This window comes from Drosophila sechellia, chromosome 3R (assembly GCF_004382195.2).
Source record: "Drosophila sechellia strain sech25 chromosome 3R, ASM438219v1, whole genome shotgun sequence".
NCBI lineage: Eukaryota > Metazoa > Arthropoda > Insecta > Diptera > Drosophilidae > Drosophila > Drosophila sechellia.
Genome location: NC_045952.1, coordinates 28,583,388 through 28,610,723, shown reverse-complemented (window position 1 = coordinate 28,610,723; position 27,336 = coordinate 28,583,388). Strand labels below are relative to the sequence as shown.

Below are 27,336 nucleotides of genomic sequence, written 5' to 3'. Positions count from 1 at the left end.
TCCCGCCTTTATCTGTATTTTCAAAACTTAAAGTATTTTATTGGTATATACAGTAATCTCAGGTCACACTGCCAAACAGCTGATCCTCCAAAGTTTTGTTTTTATTTTTGCAAGGGCGATTTCATATCATTGAGTTAACCAACTGTAAGAACAATAACTACTATTTATCTGTACTTATATATAAAGCATATTCATCTCGCATTTCTTAGTTAAATGCTAAGACGCACAATGGCGGAGTTCGACGTTAAAGCCGGCTTGCAGCACGTGTTGAAGCGCATTGACGAGGTGCTCGTCCAGCGGCCCAAAGTAAGTTGACTTAAGACCTATTTATTTATGACCTCTTAAATGAAAACCTTTATCGCTCGCACAGGAAGTTCAAGCTGCCCGGCCCCTGCTCGTTGCTGTGAGCAAAACAAAGCCAGCGGAGGCCGTAATCGAGGCCTACGAGGACGGACAAAGGGACTTCGGTGAGAACTATGTGCAGGAGCTGGAGGAGAAGAGCCGCCACCCGGACATTCTGGCCAAGTGCCCCGACATCAGGTGGCACTTCATAGGCCACATGCAAAGCAACAAGATCAACAAGGTCAATTGGATAACAAAGATCGGATAACCGCGTTTATCTCTTATCATCACCTCTCTTTATCTTACTGATCTCATTGCTTATTTAGATCCTTTCTGTGCCAAATCTGCATATGATCCAGACCGTAGACAGCGAGAAGTTGGCCACCAAACTGGACGCAGCCTGGTCTAAGCGACAGCCTACCCCTGAGGAGCCATTGCAGGTGCTCATCCAGATCAACACCAGCGGTGAAGACGGTAAGTCTCACGCCCCCAAACCAGCGACCTGTATGCTTACCTCCGTAAATCGTTCGACCTATAGTTAAGAGCGGAATAGAGGCGAAAGATGCCCCTGCACTCTACCAGTACATCAAGAGCAACCTTAAACACCTCAACCTGATGGGCATAATGACCATTGGTGCATTTGGGTTTGACTACGCCAGTGGACCCAATCCGGATTTCGTGTCTCTAATGCAGGTGCACCGAACCATATGTGAGGCGCACTCTTTGGCCCCGGACTCGGTGCTCGTCTCCATGGGAATGTCCCACGACTTCGACAAGGCAGTAAGCTAAAAACCGACTGAGCAAGTTCCGTCTCTAAAATCCAAACTATTCCCTCAGATCGAAATGGGCAGCACAGTGGTGCGCGTTGGCTCTTCTATTTTCGGCCATCGGGCGTCCAAGGCGTAAGGAGGGGAGCGGAGCTGAGATGTGATAGGAATGCGTTGCGGGCCCTGAATACAGCCGATTCCCAATGACGTCCGACCTCCCGACTGAACAGCCTCCAAGTTCGCCCATGTATCAGGTGGAACTGGGTATATTCATACAGACTAACCTAGTAAATCAGCAAATCAAAGATGATTTTGCGTTTAAATTTAGAAACCCTTTAGATAAACAAATGTTATGTGTAGGCTGTTATTTGCCTTATTTGATTGTTAACCCTCCATAAACAATGCTTTCAGAGTGTCGAACCCATTTATATTCCCAGATACATTCTGCACCTTGGAAAATTGAATACATTTGCCGCAGTTTTCATTAATTTTAACATTCCTTCGACTGCGTCTTGCTCGTTTTTTGCACTTTGTTCTATTTATACATTCGCGTATATTCAATGCTACTTTGCGTATTAGATTGTTGGCAGTTTTCCTCTACATCGTCTTGTTTTGGTTGGCCCCTGGCCAAAAAGTCGCTTGGTTACGTGCCAAAATGGCTGCGCCAAGAGAGTTTTCGCCGAAAATCACTTTCAATGGAGCACGAAGAAGACTGCAGCCTAAATCGATTTTCATTATGTCTGATCGATGAATTATGAAGGCTTTCTCGCACGGATCCCATCTTTAATTGAGATATTTTCCGTTTCATACATTTGCAAGGAGCCTTCATTAATTATAATATTAGTCAGCGAGGGTAATGAATTCAGGTGGCAAAGATGACATCATATAAATATTGTTTTGAAAAATGTTTTGGTTTATTTTAATCATAAAATTATTTCCTTCAGAAAACAAAAAGCTGCTGCTAATCTATTGAGTCGAATAATTTAAAGAATGATTATTTCTTTAAAAATAGATGTAAGCCATATGATTATTATTTCGTAACACTTGAAACTAAATTTAAGTTTCCTGTTTATTTTGAAAACTAAAAAAAAACTAAAATCATTTATTTCTCCGTGGCAATTAAATTTGTTTATTGAAGTTGTCACAATTTTACTGTTTAGTTACTTAAAATTGGCATAAGCGAAATGGCTCAAATAGTTTGAATACTGTAAGGTTTAATATTTTTAGTTACAAGGTTAATGTATCATGACGTGGTAATCAAAGTTTATCTGAAATGGAAATCCTACAGCCTTCCCATTGTTATGCAATGTCCATGGATGACTAGCATATAGATAAAGTCAGATGTTTATTCCACATTTGTGGCCGAAATAACTCTGGTCCAATATCGGGTTCGTTGGATATTTATGCGACACGAAATCCGCCCGATCGCCGTGTATATACAGATCTATAGATTTGGAATTCTCGGCGCTCTTCATATTGCACAATGTACGGGGCATTTCGAAAACAGAAAAAGAAACGTAGGCGAGCAAAACATCGAGTATATAGGCGTGAATAGAATACATACATATGCTATATGTTGGCATATTGGATATATGTATGCTGTCCGCCGCCAGGGAAAATGTAGGTGATTTCAGCGCAAGAGGACACCTTTCGGAGGTGGCCTCTGGCAGAGAGACGGGCCGAGTAGTGGAGCAGAGCGGAATAAAAGAAAACAAAACAGAATCCGATGGTGGGGAAATGTATCCACAACAGAGAGCCGCGATACGAACCAATCCGAATCGCCCCGAAATAAATTCCGAACATATGTATAGGCTTCTGCCGCCCAAAAGCCAAAGCCAAAGCAATTCCTCTGCCTTTAAAATTAGATTTTTGATTAGAGCAGCGCCCGATGGATGAGTAAACACCTCGGATACAGCTACACCATAGGCTATAGCCATGGCTATATCTATATAGATGTAGCTGCCCGCCCCCGCCGATCTCCTGGGCGGACCGCGCCTTGCAGATACTAAAAAAGGCAGCACGAATATTGCAGATACGGATACAGCGAATGGCGCCCGAAAATCCCCGAAGGTGGCCGAACCGCCACGAGCGGCCCCAATGCTTGGAAGAAGAAGAGCTCCTCCGAGCTCTTAAAACATCATTGTCTTGGCGATAAAATCAGCCAGAGATTCAGTGTGCTCTGACGGCTCGACTCGATTAGACAACACATCAAAGTTCAGCACCATGGTAAGGACTCGTCCCGGAATATCACTACAATCCAACTGAACCGAACCGAATCGAACTGGACCCCAGTGCCTGGATATATGCAGCAAGGATAATGCCGATTAGTGCAGTGAATCGATTGCATTCGAGAATGACCACGAGGATATGAATATGAAGTGTGAACCATAACTCTAAATCATGGTGACCCCGATTCACCTTTTTCACATACGCAGTGAGAATAGTGCAGAAAGTTCTATAAATGGATCGATCCGATCCGAGTGTTACGCGTCAGTAACGTAATCCGATATCCGTGCCGGGGAGCGAGCGAGACAGCGAGTGGCGCACGGCGTAGAGCTTACGTAATATGCGTCCGGTTTATTTATAGAACGAGTGGAAAACTTTCGCCTGCAGATACATATTTTCTGGCCTAGTCGGGGAGGCCTTTCGAAAAGCATCCCTTAAATGCAAAACCCCATTAAGGGGTAACTTTGTACCAATAGAATTCCAATGGTATATCCTTCAATACGGATAACTTACTAAGATCCCTAAATTAAAAATTAGAACTTCCGGAACCGGAACTTTCAAGTGACAGCTAAAGACGGACTATAACGACTAATGACATAGTAGATCCCCTCTTTCTGCCTTCGAGTCCCTACTAATAAATCCCCCTTTTCTCTCCTCAGGCCGATGAGAAGAAGAAGGTTAAGAAGAAGAAGACCAAGGAAGAGGGTGGTACTTCCGAAACCGCTTCTGAGGCCGCATCCGAGGCAGCAACCCCGGCACCAGCTGCCACTCCTGCCCCGGCCGCATCTGCCACTGGTTCGAAGAGAGCGTCGGGCGGATCCCGTGGCTCCAGGAAGTCGAAGCGCGCTGGCTCCTCGGTCTTCTCTGTGTTCTCCCAGAAGCAGATCGCCGAGTTCAAGGAGGTGAGTTTTGGTCGTTACTCATATATCATATATCGATCGCATCACTCGAGACCCATCCCATCATCCTGTCATCCAACCATCTATCGCACTTGTCAAGGACCAAGTCACCAACACACTCTTTCTTTCTATCTCTCTCTGTCTCTGTGCGGGATCGATAGGCCTTCCAACTCATGGATGCCGACAAGGACGGTATTATTGGCAAGAACGATCTGCGCGCTGCCTTCGACTCCGTCGGCAAGATCGCCAACGACAAGGAGTTGGACGCCATGCTGGGCGAGGCCTCGGGTCCGATCAACTTCACCCAGTTGCTGACCCTGTTCGCCAACCGCATGGCCACCTCCGGTGCCAACGATGAAGACGAAGTTGTTATTGCTGCCTTCAAAACATTCGATAACGATGGTCTCATCGACGGTGACAAATTCCGCGAAATGCTCATGAACTTCGGTGACAAGTTCACCATGAAGGAGGTTGATGATGCCTACGATCAGATGGTGATCGACGACAAGAACCAGATCGATACCGCCGCCCTGATCGAGATGCTCACCGGCAAGGGTGAAGAGGAGGAGGAGGAGGCCGCCTAAGGCACATCCGATCACATCCTAACTTCTAACTCAACATCCATATTACAACCAGAATCAGAACGTTAAATCAATCAGTCAAATCAGTAATAATAAACGTAATTAAAAGAAACGCTCGTTTACATATGTAGATTCTCAGTATCTTGTAATCTCTTTTGTTAACCATCACCAAGTACCTTGTACCAAGAACAACACCACCAACCAGATCAGCAACATCCGATCAAACTGAACTTGAAAACAACTTCTTCAGCAACATTTGGTAGCGATCAGAACCATTTACCATGTATCTGTCCATCATAGTTAGGGATACTTACGATCACGTTCACTGTCACGGCAAGAACTGACGCGTAGTTTTCTAGTTGATTTACTGTTAAATTTTACACGTAAAATTTATAAAACAAATGCTATCTATTTTATTTAAAACACCTATAAAATCAACAAAAAAACTTAAAAAACAACAAACAAGCCGTGTCTATTTTTATATCGCTGTCCGTTGAAGAACTAAAGAGAAGAACCCCGAGAGAGATGATTACCAGATCGAGATCGAGATCGTAATCGAAATGAGGATGTATGATGTATGATTAAGATGTAGGGAGGACGAAGACGATGTTGATGGGTAGCTAGGCTGGATTCGTTAGCCCTGCGCCTACGAGTTCACTTTGATTATGAATATGAATATGAATTTTAGCCAGTTTTGTTTTTCGTTCAAGAAATCTCGCAGGACCAGGAGAGAGAGAGGTGAACCTATAACAAACTATTGTTAGGGATCATTTAACTGAGAGCCAAATATATATCCTACTATCACAAAATATTTATCGTTATGCATATCTATCGTTCGTTACTTACTTACTTATCAGTTATGAGTTATCAATATTATTGCAAGTTATCGAGAGTTAAGCTAATAACAAAGAAACATTAAGTTCATTCACTCAAATTGTTTAATGCGAATTTACATAACTTAACCTTCGCCACCACCACAACTTTCTGCGTATGAACTATCAGCGATATAAACCACCCAAACGAACAAACAACCCAAAATGACATCTGAAATATGAAGAAACATTCAAACAACAAACCCAGTGTTTCTAGTTAATGCGTTTTGAAGCTTCCAGGATGATCCGCCTCCCCGGTAAATAGACGGGCGGGGGGTTTTAGTTTGAATAAGGTGCCCACAACCACTAGTACCTAGGCTGATCGGAGGAAGCACTATATATTGCCTTATTTATCTACTACTATTAGTCAGAACTCAACACTTGACACTCGACACGAGCACACACTGCACTCACACGCACACTGCAATCCATTTCAAAGTGCAACATGCAACAAGTTGTTAGATGCGAATCGAATCTTTACTTCAGTATAATTTAAGCTACACACGGCAAGATGAGAAAATTCAGAAAACTTTTAACCCGGTCAGGAAAATTAACAAGCGTAAATCAAAACCATCTAAAAATAGAAAACAAGTAACTGTTTTTATACAACATAACTAGATGATGATACGATGACGAAGTCTTGGAATAAAGCAAAAGAGAGTCGTCTTGAAAAAACACAAAGCCATTGAAGTTTGACTTTCTCAGGGAAGGGGTTTTTAGGGGGTATGCAGTACCTTACTGCATATCTGACTCAGCTGAGCCGTGCCGGAAACCAGTTCCAGGTCAAAACAAAACCACCGATAAAGCTGGGGAGCTGAACGAAGCGGTGGAGCGCAGTGGGAAACTCCCCACACTTGGCCAAGACGATGGCCAAAACCGAACACGAACCTTCGAGCGACCAGTTTTCAGTCGAGCTTCGAGGCGCACGCATGCGCACTACGATGTGAAAGTCAGCCACGCTTGTCATTGCCACATCCATTCGAACAGCACTTTTCGAGTAATCTGGTTTTTCAGGGAGTAAGTAGAACCAGAACCATGGCCCCAGGTGGACGACAGCTTTTGTGGATGGCTTCCGTCTGCTGGATTGCATCACTAATGAGTGGAGGTAAGTGCTGGGAATCGATTACATTGTATGCAGATATTGCGTGGCCAAAGAAATCGAAAGTATCTCAAGTTGTGTCTGGGATATCTCACCACACTCTCGAGTGCACTGGAAGAAAAGTGATATAAATTTGGGGCGAACTAAGCATTTATCCTAAGCTGTATAGTTTGCTTCGAAAGTAAGCTAACCTTTTATTTCCAACAATATATTTGATGTATATAATTGTACTATTCATTCATATTTCTCTCTGTGCGCCTTTGAGATATCTCACCTTACTCATGATTTTCCACTCTCACTATCGTTTTTGTGCCTCTCAGCTGATGCACAGCATCTGATCGCTTATATCTCGCAAAGAGGTCTTCATGGAGAGATCACTTTTCGGCAAATGAATGCCACCACGGTGGAGATCAAGGCCAATCTGGAGGCCACCTTGCAGTACCCCGACCAAGTATGGAGTTGGGGAGTACGTCGTTTTCCCGTGGACTACACAAATACTGATCCAGACGAACGCTGCGAAGTGAGTCGCTTGGGATCCCAGGTCCTGTCCTTTGACGAGGACTTGGAGTACCTGGTACTGCCCGGAAATGAGACCTCCAGCTGGGAGCGAAACATGCAGTTGATTGGGGATCGGGGAATCTGGGGGAAGTCCCTGGTTCTGACAGAGGTCAACGCCAATGCACGGATCTGTGCCACCATCACCACCATCCAGAGTTCCGTGGAGCACATGGCAGAGGCTGGATTTAATACTCCTGTGGCTGGATCCGTCCATTTCCGCTGGCTGGCCCCGGCGGAGGGAGCTGTAGGGGATACTCTAATCTACTCGGATCTTTACCATATTAGGGCGCAACCAGCTGCCCTGGAGGAAGATAGAAGTCAATCTGGACCGTTCACCCAGCACCACTGGAAGATCTATGTGACGGACATCTTCAAACATGACCACCATCGCACGGAGGACAACTGCAACTTCCTGCAGCAGGTTTTCGATCCTCAAGGAAGTGGAGCGGGCAAGGGAATAGGTGATCTGGACGCACGTCTCGGCAGGATTGGAGTGGCCAAGAATGCCCTCCGTTCACCACAACGCAGCGTTTTTAGGGATGCTCAGTTGGCCCTGCTGCCCTCGGATCTTACCATTCCCCATAGAACTCTTTACCTGGTTCTTTTTGACAACCAACATCCAGATTCGTACCTAGCATGCACTAAGATCCGCCATGTCCAACCTTTGACACATAAGTGAGTGATTTTTACATCCCATGCTAGTTGAAAGTATAACCATTCTTTTTTTTAACCGCAGAACTTTCATTAACTCTGGTGGGGTCAAGGGAGAGGTTACCTTCATGCAGCGCTCCAAGTTCGACCCAACTTTCCTCAATTTCACCTTGGGAGCACCGCTTTCCCAGCATGTGAGTCGCAAGTTCGCCGAAGATGTGGCCGCCTTTCGGATTCACAGTCTGCCGCCGGTGCCTTCGAGGATGGGTCACGAGGACTACTGCCTGACCACTGGGGACATGCATAATCCCCGGGAGATAAGCGAGAACATACCCCCACCCGGTTATGGAACCCAGGATCAGTATCCCGTTGGCGATCTCTCCGGGAAGCTACAGGGTCGCAATAAAGGTTATTGGCATCAGTATGTCTTACCAGGAACGAGTTCCGAGTTGAATGGCCTCTACTGGGACGTATTCCTGCCGCTTCAAGGTCGTCATAGCATTGCCCAAAGCAGTCTGGTCATATACACCTTCAATCGATCTAATGTCACTAATATTACGAAGATGATTTGGGGCTGTTCGAGCCTAAGTCAATATCAACGAAATGGGATCTACCAGCAGAACATGGTTACGGCTCAGGTTGGTAGATAAAATAGTATTTGATGCTGTCTTTTAGTAAGTGCGCTTATACCTTAGGTCCTTTTTCGCTATCCTGTGGTGGGTCGAGTCATATTCCGGCAGACGGCGGAGCAGCCTTGGCAGGACACCACCGTTTTATTTGAGTACCTCATCCAGGCGGATGGATCCACGCAGAATACCACCCACGATCATCGTTGGGCAATCCACAGCAATGCGCCTGGAAAGGACTTCTATGACTGGCAGCAGAGATGCATTTCCGCAGGACCTGTATATAATCCATTCCGAGTGGATTGGGGCAATCGCAGTGTGGATGACTTCTGCCGACCCAGTTTAGCCTCCATGTGCAGAGTGGGTGCCATGGATGCCAGATCGGTAACCCTAACCATCGCTGGAGGCAGAAGAGTTGCCCAGAAAATAAGTAGGAAAATGTTTGTAGATGGCAATCTTCCGCTGTCCGGAAGACATAGTATCCTGGGTAAGTCTCTTGTTATCTATGAGGATAGTGGACCCAAAGCCAGAGGAGAGCGATTGGCTTGCTCGGCCGTGATTGGACATTTCCGGAGGAAAGTGGTGGCCAAGGAGTGGTACGCAAATGGAGATTCGTTGACGGTCAGCGGTCGGGTGGAGATCACCCAGCAATCGGAGTATGATGTCAGCAATGTGGAGGTGCAACTTAAGGGACTTCAGGATAATGCAGGATATTACATCCATAGGGTATTTATTACTAAACCTCTTAATGTAAATTTTCTGCATCTAAGTTCTCAATTTAAGACACCCGTGGAAGCCAACTTGGCGTTTCCCTGCGAGGCATCCACTCTATATGGTCACTGGAATCCTTTCGACGTCAGTCCAAAGTCATCACCTCCTCCTAAAAGGGGAACCACAGATCAGTACGAGATGGGAGATCTGAGTGGAAAGTTCGGAGGTCTTGAGGGAGTAACCCAGTTCGAGGATGCCTATAACGACACGAATCTTCCACTTTTTGGATATAACAGTATCATTGGAAGATCTGTAGTTATTCAGAAGAAGCAGAAGAATGCCCGATGGGCCTGCAGGTGAGATAACCAAAATTAATTGAGATTTTCATTTAATATAAACTATGAATGTAGTACTCTGGAGCGTGGCTACAGTCCCAGTGAGGCTAGGGAACTGAGAGCCATTGCCTCGTTTCATCATCCCACTGGATACGCCTATGGTTACATTAAGATGACGCAGCTCATCCACAACGATGGTAGCCAGTCGGAGACGGTGATCGAGGTTAAGCTACGGCATCCGGGCAAAAACGACCGGAACTCCACGAGAAACCACAATTGGCAGATCTTCGTTAATCCTGTGGGCGTTGATGCAGCCGTAAAGCCCACAATTACACGATGTGTGGCTGGAGGATATGTTTGGAATCCATACTATACCCAGCTGGCGGATCCCCTGAATGTATGTTCTCAAATGATATTTAAAAAACATAGCAGGATACCAAGAATCTCATTTTAGCTGGATCTCTATGAGCAGGAGTGCAGTCCGGATAATCCTTTGCGCTGCTACGTTGGCGATGTGGGCGCCCGTTTGGGAACAATAGGTTTGCTATTACAAATCACTTCAAGGCCGTAACTTAATGTATTGCTCTTCAGATCTTGGAGGTGAACGCGTTGTCCTGACCGACTCCAACTTTCCCCTGGAAGCTCCTGTGGGAGCTATTGGGCGTTCTATTGTGATTTTTGGACCAGATCACTCCCATGAGCGGTTTGCTTGTGCGAATATAGAGCCCGATCATAACGTCATTAAATACATAAACCTACAGAAGCCGCCTCGATTCGTAGTGTAAGTATAAATCATTGCTTCACTTGAGTAATCCTAAACTATTTCGTTCAGTGCCCAGTTTCTGGATGAGTTACGATCGGTGATGGGCATTCCGGAATGGATGTTAGATGTGGATGCGCGTAAGACAAAGGAACTCCATGGTGGAGCCTGCATCCAGATGATCATCCACTTCAAGGGGCCTCTGGCCCACAGATTGGAGTTGGATATGTCTCGATTGATAGCCGCCGGAAGATTGGATGCCCCTAGTCTGTTCATTCCCGGTTATGTAAACCAAAAGCGAAAGGCGACCATATCATATCGTACCTGTGGTGTGAGGGATACCAATGAAAAACGTGAGTATATGTTTTGAGTGCTAGATAGGATAGAAATATCTAATTCTTCTCTCCAACAGGCACCAAGAACTTCAAGGGTGTCTTTTACTCCTCAAGCTCAGCTCCAACCGAACCAAAGCCATTAGTATTAGCTTTCGTAGTCATTGGCTTAGCCTTTAGGTTCCTCTAACTCGACTTTATAATGTAATTTTGTTAAATACTCAAATCGATGTAAAATATTATAGAAGTCACTAGATTAGCGTCTATGTTTTTGTAAATTATTGTACATTTTATGATCTGCAGAATACGCACTTTCTGCACCTTTCAATGTATTCGTAGTTATTAAATGTTGTCATATTCCTGACTGTGAAATTCCTGAACATGTGTTTGAACTAAAGATCCGTTACAGAAACACGTGGCACTAGAATTGGTGGTGGATTTACGTTCCCTACATAACTCAGAAGAACTGACCTACTATATGAGAACTCGAGCATAATCCACCACCCGCCGAGACCCACCACTTCTGGTTTATTTCTGCGCATGAGTCTTGCCCAATCGATTTTTCACTACATACATACCTCCCTCATTCAATCGAGGCCAGGCAGTCTTTGGTGATAGACGCACATTTCCATCCGACTCCAGAATGCAGCTGATTCTCGTTGCGACCTTGCTGTGCCTGACACTCGGCAGCTGCAGTGCATCCATAAGTGGGCCGTTCATCTTCTGGGGTCACTCCAGGGTATCCAGTCTGCAAAACCAGGCCTTGGTGGAATCGAGCAGCAGGGAGCTGCCGCTGACGCAACTTTTCACAGAGGCCAAGGCAATCGTGGTCTTCGTGCGCAACTCTACCAACCGACTGGAGGGCACCAGATATCCCAAGTTCCAGAATCTCGTTAAGAGCGGTGCCTGGACCTATCTGCCACAGAGGAGTCTAGCGGCAGAACCCTTCGGCTTGAACGCCAACATTGAAGTGAGTTTTGCACTATACAAGTTAATGAACTAATTATAGGTTATAAAAAATTTCCTAGTTGGTGAGCCTCTCGGGACACGGAGAAGAGGATGACTCTGAGATTCTGTTGGCCTACAACGAAGCCGTGAACACCTACGGTCGCGGTGAAGTGCTGGGCATTTTGGGCAGCCGCGAGGAGGAGGCCCACTTCCTGGCCAAGAGGGAGGCTGCTCCAGGTGGTGAGGAGGAGGAGAAAGCAAAGGCTGCTGAAGGTTCGGAGGAGACCGAGGCCAGTTTTATCTACGTGGCCGAGGGCAACAAGGCGGTGCTTAGTCTCAACGGACCCCTGGAGCTCCGGCTGACCAATGACACCCTGAAGCTGGAGGAGCACATCAAGCAGATCACCTTCGATGATCAACGGGTCAAGGGATACGGTCGATTGAGCATCACCTTCATGCATTCAGGGGAGAAGTGCACGCTGCGATTTAAATTCTCATTGATCCGGGGATCGTGGACGTTGCGCAATGTGGAGGTGGAGTACCGGGAGCTGAAGAGTGTCCTGGTGGCCCGTGGTGATGAGTACACACTGCCTTCCGCACCGCTGGGATTCTCGTACCGCTGTTCAGCGGAAAGCGTTAACTTCCTGAATCCCGCCCGGAATGAGACAATCCAGAGTCTCCTCCTCAGTGATTTCCAGGTGCAGCCGTGGCTCAACGGACGACCGGAGTATGGCGAGGTGTACGACTGCATAGGATTCGTGTCGGCACCCATCCTGGCAGGACTCTTCGTCGTGACCCTGCTCCTTGGCATCCTGGGACTCGGCATATCCGCCATGCTCAGCATGCACACGCCCAACCGATTCGAGAGTTCGCGCAGCAAGCAGTTGACCTTCACCATTCAGGAGTAAGAAAGTTTTAAATCTCTGATGACCCAGTAGATCTCGGGCAGCCATGTTTATCCAGATCACCTACGTGGCTTTTAAGCCCCTGGCTTTGTTCACCCTGGCCATCGAGTTCTTTCTCATTCACCTGCTATTCGTGTTGATCGTGCTTTACGTGTATGTGCTATGGTATTACTGAAGAATCCAAAGTGGAGATGAAGAAATATAACATATGCCAGAAGAGAAAGATAATGCAGTTTTTCTGAAATAGTACTTGTCATCAGTTTCTAACTGCCTGTCATGTACTTCAAAAAGCAGATAGTTTCCTTTAATTGAGTTAATATTATCGATATTAATCGAAGCAAAATAAACTAAAATACTTAATGGGCTCTAGAAATCATCACAAACAATATACATACCATATACAAGTGGAATATACCTTAATGGGTTTTAAAAAGAATAAAGTATGCTTTCCAGGTACATCTTATAAGCATGATATCAAATTATTCTTATTTTAAACTTCGTGATGAAGTAGGTGTTTTAAACAGCTTTCCAAAAGTGTGTTGCGAGTATCTTCTTATCTTTTATTTGTGCCACTCTCTTCGATCTGAAGCCAAAGTTCGACCCACAGGAAAAAGTGGAAAGCGATGAGATTCTGCACAGACTGCCAAAAAAGGATGAGAGGAGTCTGGCTGGAAATTCTGGTTATCTCGGCGGCGGCTCACTTTTGTTTTTACCCATTTCTCTTCCCGGCGATTGTCAGCTCACTTTCGTTGGATTGGTCCCACAGCCGCATGTGCGCAATTAAGCCGCATTTGACCATAGAGATGCGTGCGGGAGCTGGATTTGTACACTGGGAAAAATCAGATATGAAAATCGAGCAAGTTAAAAAGATATTTTAGATACATTTCATTAAAATTCACTTAATCAATGATCATTATTTCCAAATGCATTATTATTTCCTCGCCAAATTTTTAACTTTTGAGGTATATATTTCAAAGGGTAATTTTTCTGAGACTTCTCTTCCCATGCACTGGTATCTGTATCTCAGGCTGGACCCGAGCCAAGCCCAGTCTGGAAGTGGGAGCCTCGTTTATTTATGCATCATTAAGTCACGCCAATGGCTCGTTTGGGCCACTTTTGGTTTATTTTGCGTGTGCGTTTGTCGGCTAGTTTTCGGTTCGATTTCTGTTTCTACGACTGACACTCGACACCCAAAAAAATACAGAAGACAGTGGACATGAGACAAAAGACAGTTGCTTGTGGCTGTGGGCCACCCACTTTCCTCCACAGATTTCCCAAATATGTGTGTGCTGCATCCCCTGGCCGCCGAAAAGATAGAGATGCAGATAAAGATCGGGCCGACTTATTGTTGGATCGGGAAGTGGGTCGCCTTCGATTGCGTTCACTTTTCCCGCGCGTCTTAACTTTTACTGTCAACCGAACGTGGCAAGTTGCAGGCTGGAAGTGGCCAGTTCACTGACTCAAAGAGAGAGTGAGAGTCCCGCACCTGATTCTGTAATAAGAATCGCGATCGCTGGCAAAAGTTTGTGAAAGTTGTTGTCAAACGGCTGGCCAAACCAAACCAAATCCAGCCAAAACGAAACGAACTGAGCCGCCTGTCAAGGAGCCGCGCATATCAGCCACATGATGTGGCAAGCCACCGAGTGGGATCACTGAGAGAAATCATGTGGGTCTAAGTCCGGACTTAAAAGGTACATTTATAGACTTAAGAACTGATGATGTGAATGTACCGCTTTAAGATATTCTATTGTGTTCTTCTATAGGTACTAACCAGTATTAAACTTTGTACAACAATTTATTACCAAATATCTATGCAGTGAATGTGGTAATTTTTATTGGTCAACTGAAATATAATTTTAAAAGTAATCATCGTAATTTCTCCGAAGCCTGGAAAGACTTACTGCCATTGCTTGTGAATCCCAGGAGGGGGGCTAATTTCTCCTCATCGAAGTGATGAGTGCTCTCTGTGCTCTTTAATTGCAAGTTGCAACCGCATCGTAGACAAATGTGTGCACTTACCTCGAGGGCCTTATATAAGAACTCAGCTCGTAGGGAGTACCCAGATAATGCGGCATGAAATTGAATTATTTTCACGGAAGCCAAGGTGAGAGATTTGAGCCGCGGAAGCACCACAATAGAGTGGGTTTTTGAGGGGGGCTTAATCAATTCAAAGGGCTGCAAGCAGCGGAAATGGGCATTGTATCTGTATCTTTGTATCTGCAATCGTCGGCGATGTTTATCAGCGAGATTCGTGCACTTGGCGATGAGGTAATGAAATTCATGAGGATTACGAGTGCATCACGGGCTAATTGGTACTCGGTCTTTGGGATGCAGTCGAGTAGTTTCTCCCCAGATTGACCAACTAACTTCTGGCGTCATCTGCTTCTGCCATCCATCTGGTCATGGCTCAGAAATCGGGCCAAGCGATCAATCCTAACGATCAATGCAGTCGCTGAAAGTCGCAGTCATCCCGAGTCACTTAGGAGCCGAGATTGCAGTTTCCAAGTGGCCATCTTTCTATCTGGCTAGTTGTGTCTCATAATTACTTCGCTTAATATTTGTGTTAAAGTTTTACGACTATTGCCATATTTTTCCAGCGAAAGAGAAATCGCCAATCGGCAGGATTGGCAGATGCCTCCAGTTTCTGGAGGTGAAGAGGCGGGACAAACAGTTGCCTCACTCGACTGACAAATAACTAATAGTAGTGAAAAGTGCGCAGGCGCACTCGAAATGAAATGGAAAAGCGAGATGGACGGAAAAAAGCTGCCTAAAATCGGCGACATTTCGCACATGAACATGAAGTGTGGAGCGTCGAGAAACAACCATTCAACACTAACCATTAACCAACTGGCGACAATCCGATGCGTTTAGTAAATCAAACCGTTAATTACTTGATTTGGTAAGCGGTTTCCCAATGCCTCTGTTTTTTGCAGCTCTTCTGTCCCCCACTTAACAATTTCTCGCAAATATTTGCACACCTGTCTGCGTTGGCGAAAAGTGAAATGCGTTTGGAAAGGAAAAGGAAGCTCTGCGGACTACTCATTCCCAGAAGATGATGCAGAAACAGTTACAGACGGTCCGCTCCATTGCCGGCGACCTTGACTTATTAACACCCAATCTCCGAGCCCTGGTCTTTCGGATTACGGCAGATAAGTACGCTAACTCCGCAAAGATGTGCCACTATTATGGCCGTGTCGCAAGCTTAACGCCCTGTTAAGCCGGCTAAATGCAAATGCCGCACACATCTGCCGCGAGTAAATGGGCTCGATCCGCGCCTCTTCACCTCGCTGAACCCCCCTCATGGAAAATACCCCTTTATGGTACCACTCACCTTTGTGGGAGCTCGTTAATTGCTCCGCTTTGGTTACAGTTTGTGGAGCGTCTTCCAATTGCGCGCAACATGTGAAGGTGGCGCAATTTTCGGAGCTCGGAGCTCGGGGTTTTCGGTCCACATGCATACAGGTAGACCATTCGGCACCGAGGCCGAATCTTTTGGCCAAGGCGCTGGCAATGGGCACCAATCAGCTGGCGTCGATCTCGGCTCATTCTGGCTTATTTTCCCCCACAGCGAAGCTTATAAACTTATGATATTCTTTGATGTCAAGATGGGAAGTTGAAGTATAGGTTAAGCACTTTGGAATCAAAGTTGTTTATCCTGAAACGTTGGGTCTTGAGGAACTTCGGAAAGTATAAAAACCGTATTTCAAATACTTCACAAATTATGATCTGTTTTTTCCCGTGCATGCCAAGCGTTTGCAGTTTGGGAGTCAACAGTTGCTCCCCTTTGTTTTCGAGCCAACATTTTTCACCGTTTGCCGCCGGTGAAATTAATACGCCTCTGGCATTGGGTAATTAAGCTAATTAGCTGAGATTGGGCTGAAACCGAATGCAGCCCACCCAGAGATATGCAAAACTGAGGCGGCAAGGTATCTAAGGCCTTTCCCACAGTTGCATCATACAAAGTCATCAGATCGCGGGCCTTCGATTGGAAATTCTTATTGTGGAGCTACCATAATGGTTTCGGCTTCTTTAGAAAGCTCGTCATTGTGCGATTTCCTCCCCAGCTTGCTGCTGCCAAAACCGCACACACTAACCCAAATTCCCCAATCCCATGATGCGGACTGCCCCCCGCCGAGTCGTCCATTGTTGCAATTAAACTAACAATCGGTAAATGGTAAAATAGCAGCTGCATCTGCACCGGTGGCTTGCACTTTCCGCTCAAAGCGGCGAGCGCTTAACTTGGCCAAAAACAAACAAACATCGCCCATTAGTTGGTTCAATTCGAATCGGCCGACGGGCAAGCAACAGCTGCCACTATGTATCTGCACTAGTACTGGGTACCTGAATTAAGTGATTACTTTGCACATCTTATACGGGAAATCAATTGTCAATGATCGTTTTCGGAAATTATCCTTCTAGGATATGAATTCCATCCATTCATTTGAAGTAACATTTAAGTTTCTTAATACTTGTTACATTTTTTGTGCTGTGTATTTCTAAACTTGTCCAAATGCAGAAGCATGCAGAGGAGGCAATCTCGGTGGAGCTCTGTGGAGCTCTTCTGGTGATTTTTAAGCCGACTTTGAGCTAAAGGTGCTCTCTCTCTGTCTTTCTCTCTCTCACTCTGGCAGCGCTCTCTTTCGCTCCCGTTAGTAACCGACTGTGTGTACCGCTGTGGTCATGACATTCGTTCAGTTTCAGTCTGCTTTGGACTTTTACCACGATCGGTCGTGCTCCGCTCCTCGCGATTTTCCAGTCTCACTCCCAGTTTCGATTTTCCACTGGTGGAGGCGCGTGCTTAAACGGTAAACAGCGAGAAGAATCGGGCGGTAGAAGAGTGAGGCCCTGAAAGACTGAAGACTGACAGCCTCTTCGCGGAGACGAGGAATTTCCCGTGGCATTTGCCACCCAAATGTTAGACGAGTTAATGAAGTGCAAAAATGTTTGTAGACTGAGTTGTTGCTGCTGCCAAATGAACACGCAGGCGCCGTCAACTTTGTGATTTGCGGTTGCATTCTGCAGAAGATACAAGCTCAGACTGCAATCTCAAGACCCCAGAAAAATACAGCCTGTGGTTTTTGACCCCTTCGCTTTCGGCAGCAAAGTGAAAATTGCTCGGCAGCCGAGGAAAAGCGGAGAATCTGCGACTTCTTCTTCGGTGTCAAGTGAGAAGACAACCTTGCGAATCTCCTGCGGATTAGTGGCACACTTACCCACAACCAGCACCGCTGAAAACCATGTAAGTGGCACGAAAACATCTCGTACCCACTATGTGGGTGCGAATGGACCGGGGAGTGAAGCTGCCAATCGAGTTGAACGCTCCTCAGATAGAAACATTAAAGATATCTGCGCCTATTTAGTGGCAAGCCAAGCGCAAAACAAGCAACTTTCCTGAGCTTAGCATCATAACTAGGTGCTATTAAAGCCGAAGTTAACAAGGGGCTTTTTTGAATTAGATACTTTAGATATTTATTTATTTCCAATTCTTCAATCCACTGAAAATAGTTACGTGTTAACGTGTTACGTGTTTCATCTTCTTATTAGGTTTTTCTTTATATTGTTTCAGTATGTTAGTGGAGAAACATAAATAAATTTCTAAATGTAAAACAATAAATGTGCAGCCACACCCAAGCCAACAAAAAATATCTAAACAAGCATAATTTTGGAGCTCAGTCTGTCATGCAAACTGCCGTGTTAATTAGTTTTCTTCTCTAAGCTCTTAATTATTTCCTATAGACAAGACCATAAAATGATGTTGAATACTCCCAAATAAAAATGAATGGCTTAAATAGTGCGATACTTCGGCGAGTGAGAATCCGCGCATAATGAGATACGTTTCCCCAATCGGATGCTTAGGCCCTCATTATGGCTGCTTAGTCAAGGGCTGGTTGTGCTAATTTATGCGGACTTGGAGGCGCGTTTCTTGGCCAGAAGAGAGAAGATCTTTCCCAGAAACGGAGACACTGCGGCAGGCGACGCCAATTAGCTAGCCAACTTGCAACTTGGCCATAAACTGGCCGCTGTCCGTATTCTAATTGAATGGAATGGAATTAACCCAGTTTCGGCCTCCGACTTCTTCCCATCATAATTGCGGTAGTGCTGGCCGAGAGGCAGCCAGAAAAAGTTAATACGAATTAGATTGCCGGGGAAGCTGTCAAACCTTGATGGGCTGGACTTCAGCCCAAAACCCTAACTAGGTGAGCTGTAGGCCCGCAGGTGTCTTTTGTCTTAGCCGCGAACTATTTATGCTTTATGATGGAATCAATCAGTATTGAAGATATAGATATGCTAATTCTCGACCGATCCGAAGACATGGGAACTGAACAAGGGCCGTTCTTCCCTTTGTGGAATAGGTGCCAAGAACAGTTAGCGATCGTTCCACAAACAAGTTTCTTCTTTATTCGCCATGCAGAACTTGTGCGTTCGCCTTACGACAATAAATTCGCTCCGCTTTTTGTCTGGTTTTTGTGGGGATTTTGAGGTCAACTTGATTGGGTCGCTCTCTTTGATTAACGACTAGCGGAATGGACTCCACTGTCTGCTGCTCTTCTTGTCCTTTTTTGGCAGTTCCCGTCTGGCGGCTAATTGCCACCAGGTACAGGTGTCTGATGGAACCCCAGCATGCCACAGATCGTTGATCGCCATCAAATCTTAATGACAGCCGCACGCCAGCAATGCTCCCAGCTCCAACTTCATTTACCCGAGCTCGTTATGGATACCATTATGACAAAGACGCGAAACGCAAAAAGAAATGGGAACTCTGGAGTCCAGGGAATCAAATAGGCAGTACTCAATGTCTAGTCAATTTACGATACGGTGTTTCGGTAATGAATTTTCGACTTCCATTTACGACCTTGAAAATGAAGTTAGATGGCATCTTAACTAGTTACCATCCCCAAATATAGCTTCTTAAAATTGGAATCCAAGCTGTTAGAGTTAAGCGTATTAGCTACCTATTGATTTTTTATCATCAGTCCTCTACCTAAGAATATACCCTTTAATGTAAGGGGAAGTAGGAATACCACTCGATTGCATGCGGAGCACGGGGTTGTGGCAATTAGAAGTTTGTTGGCCTGTGAAACTATCAGAGCCAGCAACTTCATAACGAATTGTTGTAATAACAATAATGGCGAGCCCCCAGAGTCATGTTTGCCTTATGGCCGGCGCAATAAATCATTTCACATCGGCACATTTCTATTTTCGCCGGGTTCATTAAACCAACTGAGACCCGGAGTGTAACTAAAAGCCGCAGCCAAAGATACAGATATAGATACAGATGGAGATGGTATACGGGAAGAGTGGTGTTCTCGAGTTGTGGCGACAAGTTTGGCTTCCGTTCTCAGCCCGCTCATTTGTCACCAGCTTACATAACATATTCTCCCAACTCTTTTTTTCAACTTCACTAACCCAGCGAAGCGCATCCCAAGTGTCATGGCCACGTTTCTATGGCTTTCCCAGCAGCTCCGCACGATGGCATCTTTCAATTTGTCGCCCGTGTAGTCATAATTGTCTGGTAATCCCGGGGCCCTTTCTTTGTGGCCGTCATGTCTGGATTCTCGCTACATGATCTCTGCGAAATGAGGTAACTTTTGTTTATCTCTCGTATTTCGCACACTGCATGTGAAGATCAGATAATCCTGCATGCTATTTTGGCAACACGTACGCAGATCGGAAATCCGCTGTAAAATCTGTGGCACAAACTGTTTCCCACAGGGCCACGCCCTGTAGTGAAACATTCTTTCCCAGCCAAGAGAGGCACACCTTCCTAGCCACCTGGTAACGGAAAGTATTGCCAAAGCGCACTTAGGGGCCTTCAATTAAGGCGTCTACCTGTCCGTTAAGCCGGTTAAGAAGTCGGTAATGCACGATGTCTGACCTTTCCGAGCTGGGTCACTGTCACCTCCGGCTCCAAGTCGGCTGTTAGCTGGAAGTAGTACCGCCGCCAGACACTCCAGAAAACGTTATTAATTGAAGTCAGCTACTCGAAAGGCTTGTGGCGTACTATGAATATTTCCTGAAGGTTCTAGAGTACTCAAGAGCAATTATAACAAACAGTGTAGCTGATTTCTCTCGGTGCATCCATATGATAGCCACTTACCTTACCGCCGTGGTTGGCTGCTTTCCGGACTTTTCGGTTTGTTGGCAAACATTTAACGTTCTCCTCAGCTCGATTCTCGGGAAGACAAACCTGGTCAGCTCTTTTCGGTTCGGGTTGGTTGGTTGCCCCAGTGTCCGATTCCCTGCAGCCCCATCAAAGCACTCAGCCTCTGGAAAAAGGGGGTGCTGCAGGTGACCAAAAGCTTCTAACTCAAAAAAATCTTCTGCGATGTGTTTATTTATTAGCCCATCCTAACAGTGCCCAGCCCACTCCAAAGTAAAAATTCAATTAAATGCACTGCGAGTGGGGGTTAAATGGCATTTTCCTGGCCACCTGGGAAATGGCTGGCATTCGAGACGCGGCCTCAAGGAAAGTCGCTTTGTGTGTTTAGGGCCCCGAACATTTTCCTAGTTGTCATAGTTGAGGTGGAAACTCCCACAACCGACTGACAACGCTGGCGATTGTAGATTGTATTATGCACGCATATGGATAACTTATGATAAATTATGTTGGCTGGTGTTGTTGCGCCGGTGAAAGTGCCAATTGTTTTGTGCGCGAATTCTTGCCAAAGAGATTTCCTACTCGTTATTAATTGTGGCATTGTGTCTGGCGCCTTTTCAGAGCCCTCGCTCGGAGTTGGAGACTACAGCCCAAACCAAACGGACTGTCATGGAACCTACGCCCACACCCAATATGCTGTAAGCAGTCCCTCTGAACTTGCATCTTAGACTCCGCATCCGCATCTACATCTGCATCTGATCTGCATCTCACTGACTTCGCATCTGCATCTGTACAAAGCCATTCCATTAACCCACAACCGAGTACCCAGAGTAATCCGCATCTCCAACGCCTCCAGCAAGCAGATCCTGCTTAAGAATCACCAGGACGCTATTCTGCAGCTCCAGGGTCATTCTCCGTCGCCTTCCCTGTCCTTCGGCGCCGCATCGATGGCGGACAGCAGGGAACGGATTCGTGGACCCTCCAGGGATGGTCGCGAGTTCCTGACCAGTCCGCGACAGGTTCTTCGTCGTCTGATGCTCCTCTCGGAGGGCAGGCAGTACAGGGAGGCTGCTGGCGTGGTTGGCAGACTGGGTCCCTCAGTTCTCAGATCAGTGATCGCCGAGCTCCCTCTGGACCTGCTGCTGGAGCACCTGCCTCACAGTGCCTATCTTCTGGAGTCTTTCTTTACCAGGTGAGTCAATATTAAATTTTAATATTTTGAGTTCTGAAACAGTTCTGGCTATAAGCCTTCTAAAAATACTACGTTACGATTACCATTTGTTGTGTAATTTTCCCCCAGATTGACCACCCTGAATACCACTCCCAAGCCAGATGTGCCTAGTGAAACGGTGGCCTGGCAATTGGTACGTCTGTTCGCTAATCCGCATGAATCGGGACTCCGGCAGAGATGCACTCGACTGCTCCAGGCCTTGGCTCAGTACGAACCAGGGCTCCGGCAGACTTTGAGGGAAAGGAGACGTAGTTTTGATAAAGCTGTACAAGGTCTTGGGGTCCATGGGCTCACCACCGATTCCTCTGGTCAGCTTATTTCCCTACATGTAGCCCTGAAAACCGAGCTGCAACGCCATGTGGATACCTACAAGATGGCCATTCACAAGCTGGAGGAGCTGAGCATGGTGACGATCAACCAAGACCCTGCTCACTCCTCCCACCAACGATTGTTGGCTATCAATTATGGGGACATTCAGCAGCGACTGATCGACAACAAGACCCTGCTCACAATGCTGGACAAGCCGGCTCTCAAGCAGCTCCAAACGCTGGTCGAGAATCTCAGCACGCGGGTGGAGAACGACAAGGAGGTGCTCACCTGCGTGGGTCAGGTGCGTCGTCTGGACTCACAGGCGCTCGTGGAGAAGCGCCCTGCCGCCGGTCTGCTGATGAACTTCTCCCGCGGCTGCGAGGTGGTGCTCAACATGATGGGTCCTGAGGGAGGTCCTCCGGGCTCCTCCCACTCCATTGGAAAGAACACTCCCCCAGGCGGCGCCAGCACGAGCAGCTGCAGCGATGGATACCATTCGGACGACTCTGGAAGCGATGACGGCAGGTGAGCAAAGTCAATATGTAGAAAACTCATTAGTAAAGAATACTTACAATACCTAATTCTTACACTTGACCGAGTTCCAATAAGGTGCATCACCCACATTACGATCTCAGTCAAATCAGATCGCGACCGCATCCAACTCTCACCTGCCCGCATCCCACACTCTGATTTCTGATTCCATTTCTGTATCTCCACAGCGAAATGGTGTCGCTCTATCGGAATCTCTACGTCGAGAACCGAGCGGACGCCTTGGAGGCGTTGGACAGTCTTCCCCAGATAAAACACGCGCACAGCCTCAAGGGGAAGATACTCTTCTCCATGATCGTGGTAAGTCTGAAGCACCTAGCATTCATATGTGTTTTGGGATGGGTTATAGATTGTCGACAGTAGATATGTCCGAGCACTCAATAATTGATTGTTAAAGAGGCCGAACGTATTTCGAGATTACCTCGATCGGGAGAAATTAGTGCCAATTGCGAGTCGGCCTTGTTTTCACTTTTTTTTTTGGGAAGATAAGTAAGTTTTTTATTGGGTGTGTTCACTACCATTTATTTATTGTACTTTTATTATGTAGTATTTAATTTCGTTGCAAAACTTTAGATTACTGAAGAAGCCGAAAAAGAATTAGATATTAAATCATGTGGAGAAATTATTGCCAAGTCGCTAGCAACATAGTTTTACTTTTATAATTATCTCCTTCGTTTTCACTTGTCAAGACAGTACGGAGTTATTTGTGATGAATGGCGTCAATTTATAATGGGCGTTCATAATCTTCCAGAGTGCCAATTTCATGTCAATAACACTTTAACTTGACAATGCTAATAGATATTTTTCTATACAATTCTTAAGCTATTCAAATAGAATAAAACCCTTGTCAAAAGTGAATAGCGATTGTTTTAAAATTGGGCCGAACTCTTGCAAATGCCATTTGGCTGGTCAAAAGCTGATTAACTTGATCTTGAAGTAGCTCAGCATCCGAACTGCTTGCACTGCTTTCGTTTAGAAATTTAGCACAGCACAATGACTCTCAAACTGTGAGACCAATTCATCCAGCGAAGATTACTTTCAATTTTCAAGTGCTTGGCCATCAATTACTTACAGCCAAGCCCGTGGGCTCTGGATGCTTTAAATCCTGTCGGACTACAAGCTGCGATTGCAAAATATCAACTTTGCAAGATCGAATTCGCACTAGAGGATGATTAGGCGTTGGTGCAGTGAAAATGTGAGGGAAAGTGGAGCCCCCAGGGTGCCAGAAAATTACGTAGGCGCTTGGGATTTGAATCACTTTCGATCTCAGATGAACGACACTTGTGCAGGGAAATGGTATCACCAATTACCATCAAGATTAGTTGATTAAAATAAAAGTCACATATTTCTGGTTTTCAAAAATCTATTTATTCATTCATAAGTAAGTCTAATTAGATAGTCATCTAATTGATATTTTGCTTAACTTATTGGTACTTGTTTAGCTCTCCTTCCGCCTGTGCCACGGGATGCGGGAGCGGAAGGTCCTGGAAGTTCGGCGGGTTCTGAATTGCCCCTTGGACAGTAGCAGTGAGACCACCTTGTCCCTGGACAGATCCGTTCGACAGCACCTCTTCGAGACCGCCGAAAGTTTCCCGCTGGGCGAGATCGAGCGATCGGTGTTCAACCAGGTGCTATCTACTCTGCACGAGTACCCCTGCCTGGAGTCCTGCCCCCCGTTGACGCACTACGTCAGTGCCTGTGTCCGCCTGGCCTGGAGGATGATCAACCAGAAGGCGCCCTACTACCTGGACATGGACTTCAACCTGGGTGGGTTTTAAACTGCTTTTTAATCGATTAACAATCTTAAAACTACTTATATCCCATGCAGGCTTCCTAAGGCCCGAGAAACACGAGCGGCATCCCCAGGCGGACCGGCGATCCGATCTGATAAAGGCCTTCCTCTGGCCCGCCCTGATGCAGAACAACCAGTGCGCCTTCAAGGCGGTGGTGGCCACCTGAGGATCGTCTTAAGCTAACCCCATTTGTACATACTTGACCTCTCTTATGCAATAAAGATTTGACCCCTAGCTAAGCGTAACTGATGGGACGGAGTTGGACGCACTGGCTCCGGACTTTGTTGGTGCAGAGAAGTGGATGCTCCGTGTAGAACTCCACAATTTCCGAAGGGGATCCGAAGCAGCGCTCCTGGGACTTCTTCTGGCCTATAGCGTAGCGCTGTCTCCTATCCACTTGCCTTATGAACAGGTGATAGTACTGATCCGCCGCCCAGATGCTCACTATGTACCGGATCCACTGGTCGGCTGCCTTGAAAGGTCGAACCAGGCAGGACCCGTCCTCTCGTCCGTGGAGCATTCGCTCCGCCGTAAGACGATCCACTGTGAAGTAGTACTGCTCCTTTTCCACATGCCGCTCCTCGATCTCCGCATAGTTGACATCGGCATCGTCTTTGAGGAATCAAAAATGTAGTATCAGTTGTTGGACCAATGTACCGCTTAATCTTCTAATTGAGTATTACTCAACATTCATGTATACAAAACAGATATCATGATAGTTATCTATTACCCAAATTTCTATCATTTAAATTAAAACTCCAGTTAAATTTTTATATAAGAACTGTATTGTGCTCTCTGTTTTGGTCTATATGCCATCACTCTGGGGATTTGGCTTTGTTTTGGAACCGCGAGATCGGCGCGTACTCACCCACAATGACGTAATCTTCACGGGGCTGCTGTTGTGGATCGTCGTCGGTGCTGGAAACCCGTTCTGCGACGTCACCTTCCTGACTGGCCTGCCGCTGATAACCGAAGCAGCAGCTACAGAAGGTGGGTGATCTGACTTCCATCAGGCTGTCCATCATGCGAGCCAGGAGATTGTGCAAAACCGTCCAGTAGACACGTGCACACCAGCAGCACATGGCGCCAATCGACACAGTAGAGCAGTTCTATCACCGCGACCTTGGATTAGATGGATCGGTGGCACTGGGACCGCCGCTCCCGGCAAACATCTTTCGCTATCGAGCTGCGCTGAAGACTGACTACTTTGTGACCAGAACTAGACGAGGAACCACAAGCAGTACCCAGAATTCAGAGCCCAAGAACAGAAGCCGATGCGAACCCGTCTCGTCTGGCGCTGCGTCTTAATTAAAATGTGTGTATTGCTCGGTTGTGGGGCGGCAGAAATGTCCATATGTAAATAAGATATGGATATAGCTGGTAAACAAAATTCACATTGGCAAGAACGCGGGAACTCGGATAGTTGGGGACCAGGCAAGTAACTGGATACCCCGAGCGCAGTGGGAAGATCAACACTCTGTTCTCATACATAATGAGAAATGCAGTAACCCTTTCTTTATTTTATTTTTCAAAATTATATTACCTTCTTCTCAGTGTTTATAGAGATATCTTCTAAAACAACGCAGGTTTAAAGTACGTTAAGAAAAGAAGAACCTATTAGAGTGTATAATTGTTTGCAGTGTACATGTAGGCAACGACAATTATTAAACGTTTAGCACCCATGCATTTTACATTCCCCTCCTGTTTTCAACCGACTGTGGAATTCATTGAATGTGCCAGCAATTTTTGTTGGGGAGGGGTTCCCCATATCGCATTTCTGGGGCTTTACATAACCGAGACCGAATGTAGACGAGTGGCAAACATATGGATCTGAGGCGGTTGCCCGCTCTGCTAAAAATTTTGAGAACTGAGTTTGTTTTGCTGATCTGTTACTTTTATTAATGAGCTCTTGATAGTAATAGTGATAACAAATTCTAGAATTATACATCTAAAAATTTTAAATATGGCTTTTTTGGTTCAAGCTCTATTTCCTCGTTTTTGGTTAAAAATAATCAGTTTTTTGGCCACAAAATTGGAAATATTGGTTCAAAAGTGGAGTGGCATATCTTGTTTTACTCCTAATTAACTCCACAATTGATTAGTGTTCGAATTTGGTAACTTTAAATTTTTGCCATTTTTCGTAAATTTTGATGATGTAACCCCTATAAAAATTCGAAAATTGACAAAAAATTTTTTTTTCTAAATTCGAAAAAACGTGACAGGGATCGTAAACATTGATAATTAGCTGCACAAAACAGTAATTATTTTAACTTTACGACCATTTTTAGTCAAGAAATATTGAAAAAACCGCTCGGAAATATAGATTATTTTGATGAACTAGTTTTTCCTCATTTTCCGTCTAAAAACAATCGGTTTTTTTTTACAAAAACAAAGATTATAAAAGATTATACCATATATAAAAGATTAAACAATCATATAAAGCATCAAGTATTAGCTGAGACACGAACCTTTCAAAGTTTTACAGTAAGCTTTCAAACGGCTGTGGTGAAGCTCTCCCGCTGTCTCTGTCACTCGCACTTCCCTGTCTCTCTGACAATTTAAAAATTTCTTAAAATTCAAAAGCAATTAAAGTGCGGCCATAAATTGTGCGAGCTGACTACGTTCCGAATCGATTGCATTCAAATCTCCTTGTAAAACCCAAAATGGGCGTGCAAATGGTCAGCACGTGGACCCATAGATATGGTTCTAAAACTTACAGGTCCGGACAAAGAGTGCTGCTCAGT

The 27,336-nt window shown here is 45.7% G+C and overlaps 6 protein-coding genes across 7 annotated transcripts; 5 read left to right on the top strand and 1 right to left on the bottom strand.

Annotated features, from left to right (window-relative positions):
* Window positions 1–68: 68 nt before the first annotated feature.
* LOC6612829 (pyridoxal phosphate homeostasis protein) lies at window positions 69–1,605 on the top strand. Its single transcript, XM_002037294.2, has 6 exons — window positions 69–144; window positions 210–306; window positions 371–583; window positions 669–816; window positions 881–1,122; window positions 1,180–1,605. The coding sequence occupies exons 2-6, from the start codon at window positions 214–216 to the stop codon at window positions 1,246–1,248; spliced, it is 765 nt and encodes a 254-aa protein (XP_002037330.1). The 5' UTR covers window positions 69–144; window positions 210–213; the 3' UTR covers window positions 1,249–1,605.
* A 1,372-nt stretch (window positions 1,606–2,977) lies between these two features.
* LOC6612828 (myosin regulatory light chain 2) lies at window positions 2,978–4,945 on the top strand. The gene is made up of 3 exons (XM_032720958.1): window positions 2,978–3,335; window positions 3,995–4,237; window positions 4,396–4,945. Exons 1-3 carry the CDS (start codon window positions 3,333–3,335, stop codon window positions 4,816–4,818), a joined length of 669 nt encoding a protein of 222 aa, XP_032576849.1. The 5' UTR covers window positions 2,978–3,332; the 3' UTR covers window positions 4,819–4,945.
* Window positions 4,946–6,601: 1,656 nt separating this feature from the next.
* On the top strand, window positions 6,602–11,139 carry LOC6612827. Its single transcript, XM_002037292.2, has 10 exons — window positions 6,602–6,792; window positions 7,107–8,019; window positions 8,081–8,633; window positions 8,691–9,347; window positions 9,405–9,688; window positions 9,743–10,064; window positions 10,122–10,206; window positions 10,259–10,448; window positions 10,500–10,780; window positions 10,840–11,139. The coding sequence occupies exons 1-10, from the start codon at window positions 6,723–6,725 to the stop codon at window positions 10,947–10,949; spliced, it is 3,465 nt and encodes a 1,154-aa protein (XP_002037328.2). The 5' UTR covers window positions 6,602–6,722; the 3' UTR covers window positions 10,950–11,139.
* Window positions 11,140–11,337: 198 nt separating this feature from the next.
* LOC6612826 lies at window positions 11,338–13,075 on the top strand. 2 transcript variants are annotated; one of them, XM_032721699.1, is made up of 3 exons: window positions 11,338–11,729; window positions 11,788–12,590; window positions 12,646–13,075. In XM_032721699.1, exons 1-3 carry the CDS (start codon window positions 11,403–11,405, stop codon window positions 12,785–12,787), a joined length of 1,272 nt encoding a protein of 423 aa, XP_032577590.1. In that variant the 5' UTR covers window positions 11,338–11,402; the 3' UTR covers window positions 12,788–13,075. The 2 variants fall into 2 exon arrangements, with proteins under 2 accessions (XP_032577590.1, XP_002037327.1); XM_002037291.2 differs by having other exon boundaries at window positions 11,339–11,729; window positions 11,788–13,075.
* Window positions 13,076–17,324: 4,249 nt separating this feature from the next.
* On the top strand, window positions 17,325–24,777 carry LOC6612825. Its single transcript, XM_002037290.2, has 7 exons — window positions 17,325–17,851; window positions 21,332–21,408; window positions 21,567–21,902; window positions 22,011–22,775; window positions 22,970–23,099; window positions 24,242–24,566; window positions 24,628–24,777. The coding sequence occupies exons 2-7, from the start codon at window positions 21,380–21,382 to the stop codon at window positions 24,756–24,758; spliced, it is 1,716 nt and encodes a 571-aa protein (XP_002037326.2). The 5' UTR covers window positions 17,325–17,851; window positions 21,332–21,379; the 3' UTR covers window positions 24,759–24,777.
* A 32-nt stretch (window positions 24,778–24,809) lies between these two features.
* LOC6612824 lies at window positions 24,810–26,013 on the bottom strand. Its single transcript, XM_002037289.2, has 2 exons — window positions 25,461–26,013; window positions 24,810–25,204 (listed from the first exon to the last, which is right to left on the bottom strand). Exons 1-2 carry the CDS (start codon window positions 25,672–25,674, stop codon window positions 24,828–24,830), a joined length of 591 nt encoding a protein of 196 aa, XP_002037325.1. The 5' UTR covers window positions 25,675–26,013; the 3' UTR covers window positions 24,810–24,827.
* Between the last annotated feature and the right edge of the window lie 1,323 nt (window positions 26,014–27,336).

Coding starts and splice junctions, on each gene's coding strand:
- LOC6612826 (XM_032721699.1), top strand. CDS start 11,403: ATGCAGCTGATTCTCGTTGCGACCTTGCTGTGCCTGACACTCGGCAGC. Junction 11,730..11,787: donor GCTTGAACGCCAACATTGAA/GTGAGTTTTGCA, acceptor AAAATTTCCTAG/TTGGTGAGCCTCTCGGGACA. Junction 12,591..12,645: donor GAGAGTTCGCGCAGCAAGCA/GTTGACCTTCAC, acceptor ATGACCCAGTAG/ATCTCGGGCAGCCATGTTTA.
- LOC6612829 (XM_002037294.2), top strand. CDS start 214: ATGCTAAGACGCACAATGGCGGAGTTCGACGTTAAAGCCGGCTTGCAG. Junction 584..668: donor AAAGCAACAAGATCAACAAG/GTCAATTGGATA, acceptor TTGCTTATTTAG/ATCCTTTCTGTGCCAAATCT. Junction 1,123..1,179: donor CCCACGACTTCGACAAGGCA/GTAAGCTAAAAA, acceptor CTATTCCCTCAG/ATCGAAATGGGCAGCACAGT.
- LOC6612828 (XM_032720958.1), top strand. Junction 4,238..4,395: donor AGATCGCCGAGTTCAAGGAG/GTGAGTTTTGGT, acceptor CGGGATCGATAG/GCCTTCCAACTCATGGATGC.
- LOC6612824 (XM_002037289.2), bottom strand. CDS start 25,674: ATGTGCTGCTGGTGTGCACGTGTCTACTGGACGGTTTTGCACAATCTC. Junction 25,205..25,460: donor TGAAGATTACGTCATTGTGG/GTGAGTACGCGC, acceptor GATTCCTCAAAG/ACGATGCCGATGTCAACTAT.
- LOC6612827 (XM_002037292.2), top strand. CDS start 6,723: ATGGCCCCAGGTGGACGACAGCTTTTGTGGATGGCTTCCGTCTGCTGG. Junction 6,793..7,106: donor TGCATCACTAATGAGTGGAG/GTAAGTGCTGGG, acceptor TGTGCCTCTCAG/CTGATGCACAGCATCTGATC. Junction 10,449..10,499: donor AAGCCGCCTCGATTCGTAGT/GTAAGTATAAAT, acceptor TATTTCGTTCAG/TGCCCAGTTTCTGGATGAGT.
- LOC6612825 (XM_002037290.2), top strand. CDS start 21,380: ATGGAACCTACGCCCACACCCAATATGCT. Junction 21,903..22,010: donor CTGGAGTCTTTCTTTACCAG/GTGAGTCAATAT, acceptor ATTTTCCCCCAG/ATTGACCACCCTGAATACCA. Junction 24,567..24,627: donor GGACATGGACTTCAACCTGG/GTGGGTTTTAAA, acceptor TATCCCATGCAG/GCTTCCTAAGGCCCGAGAAA.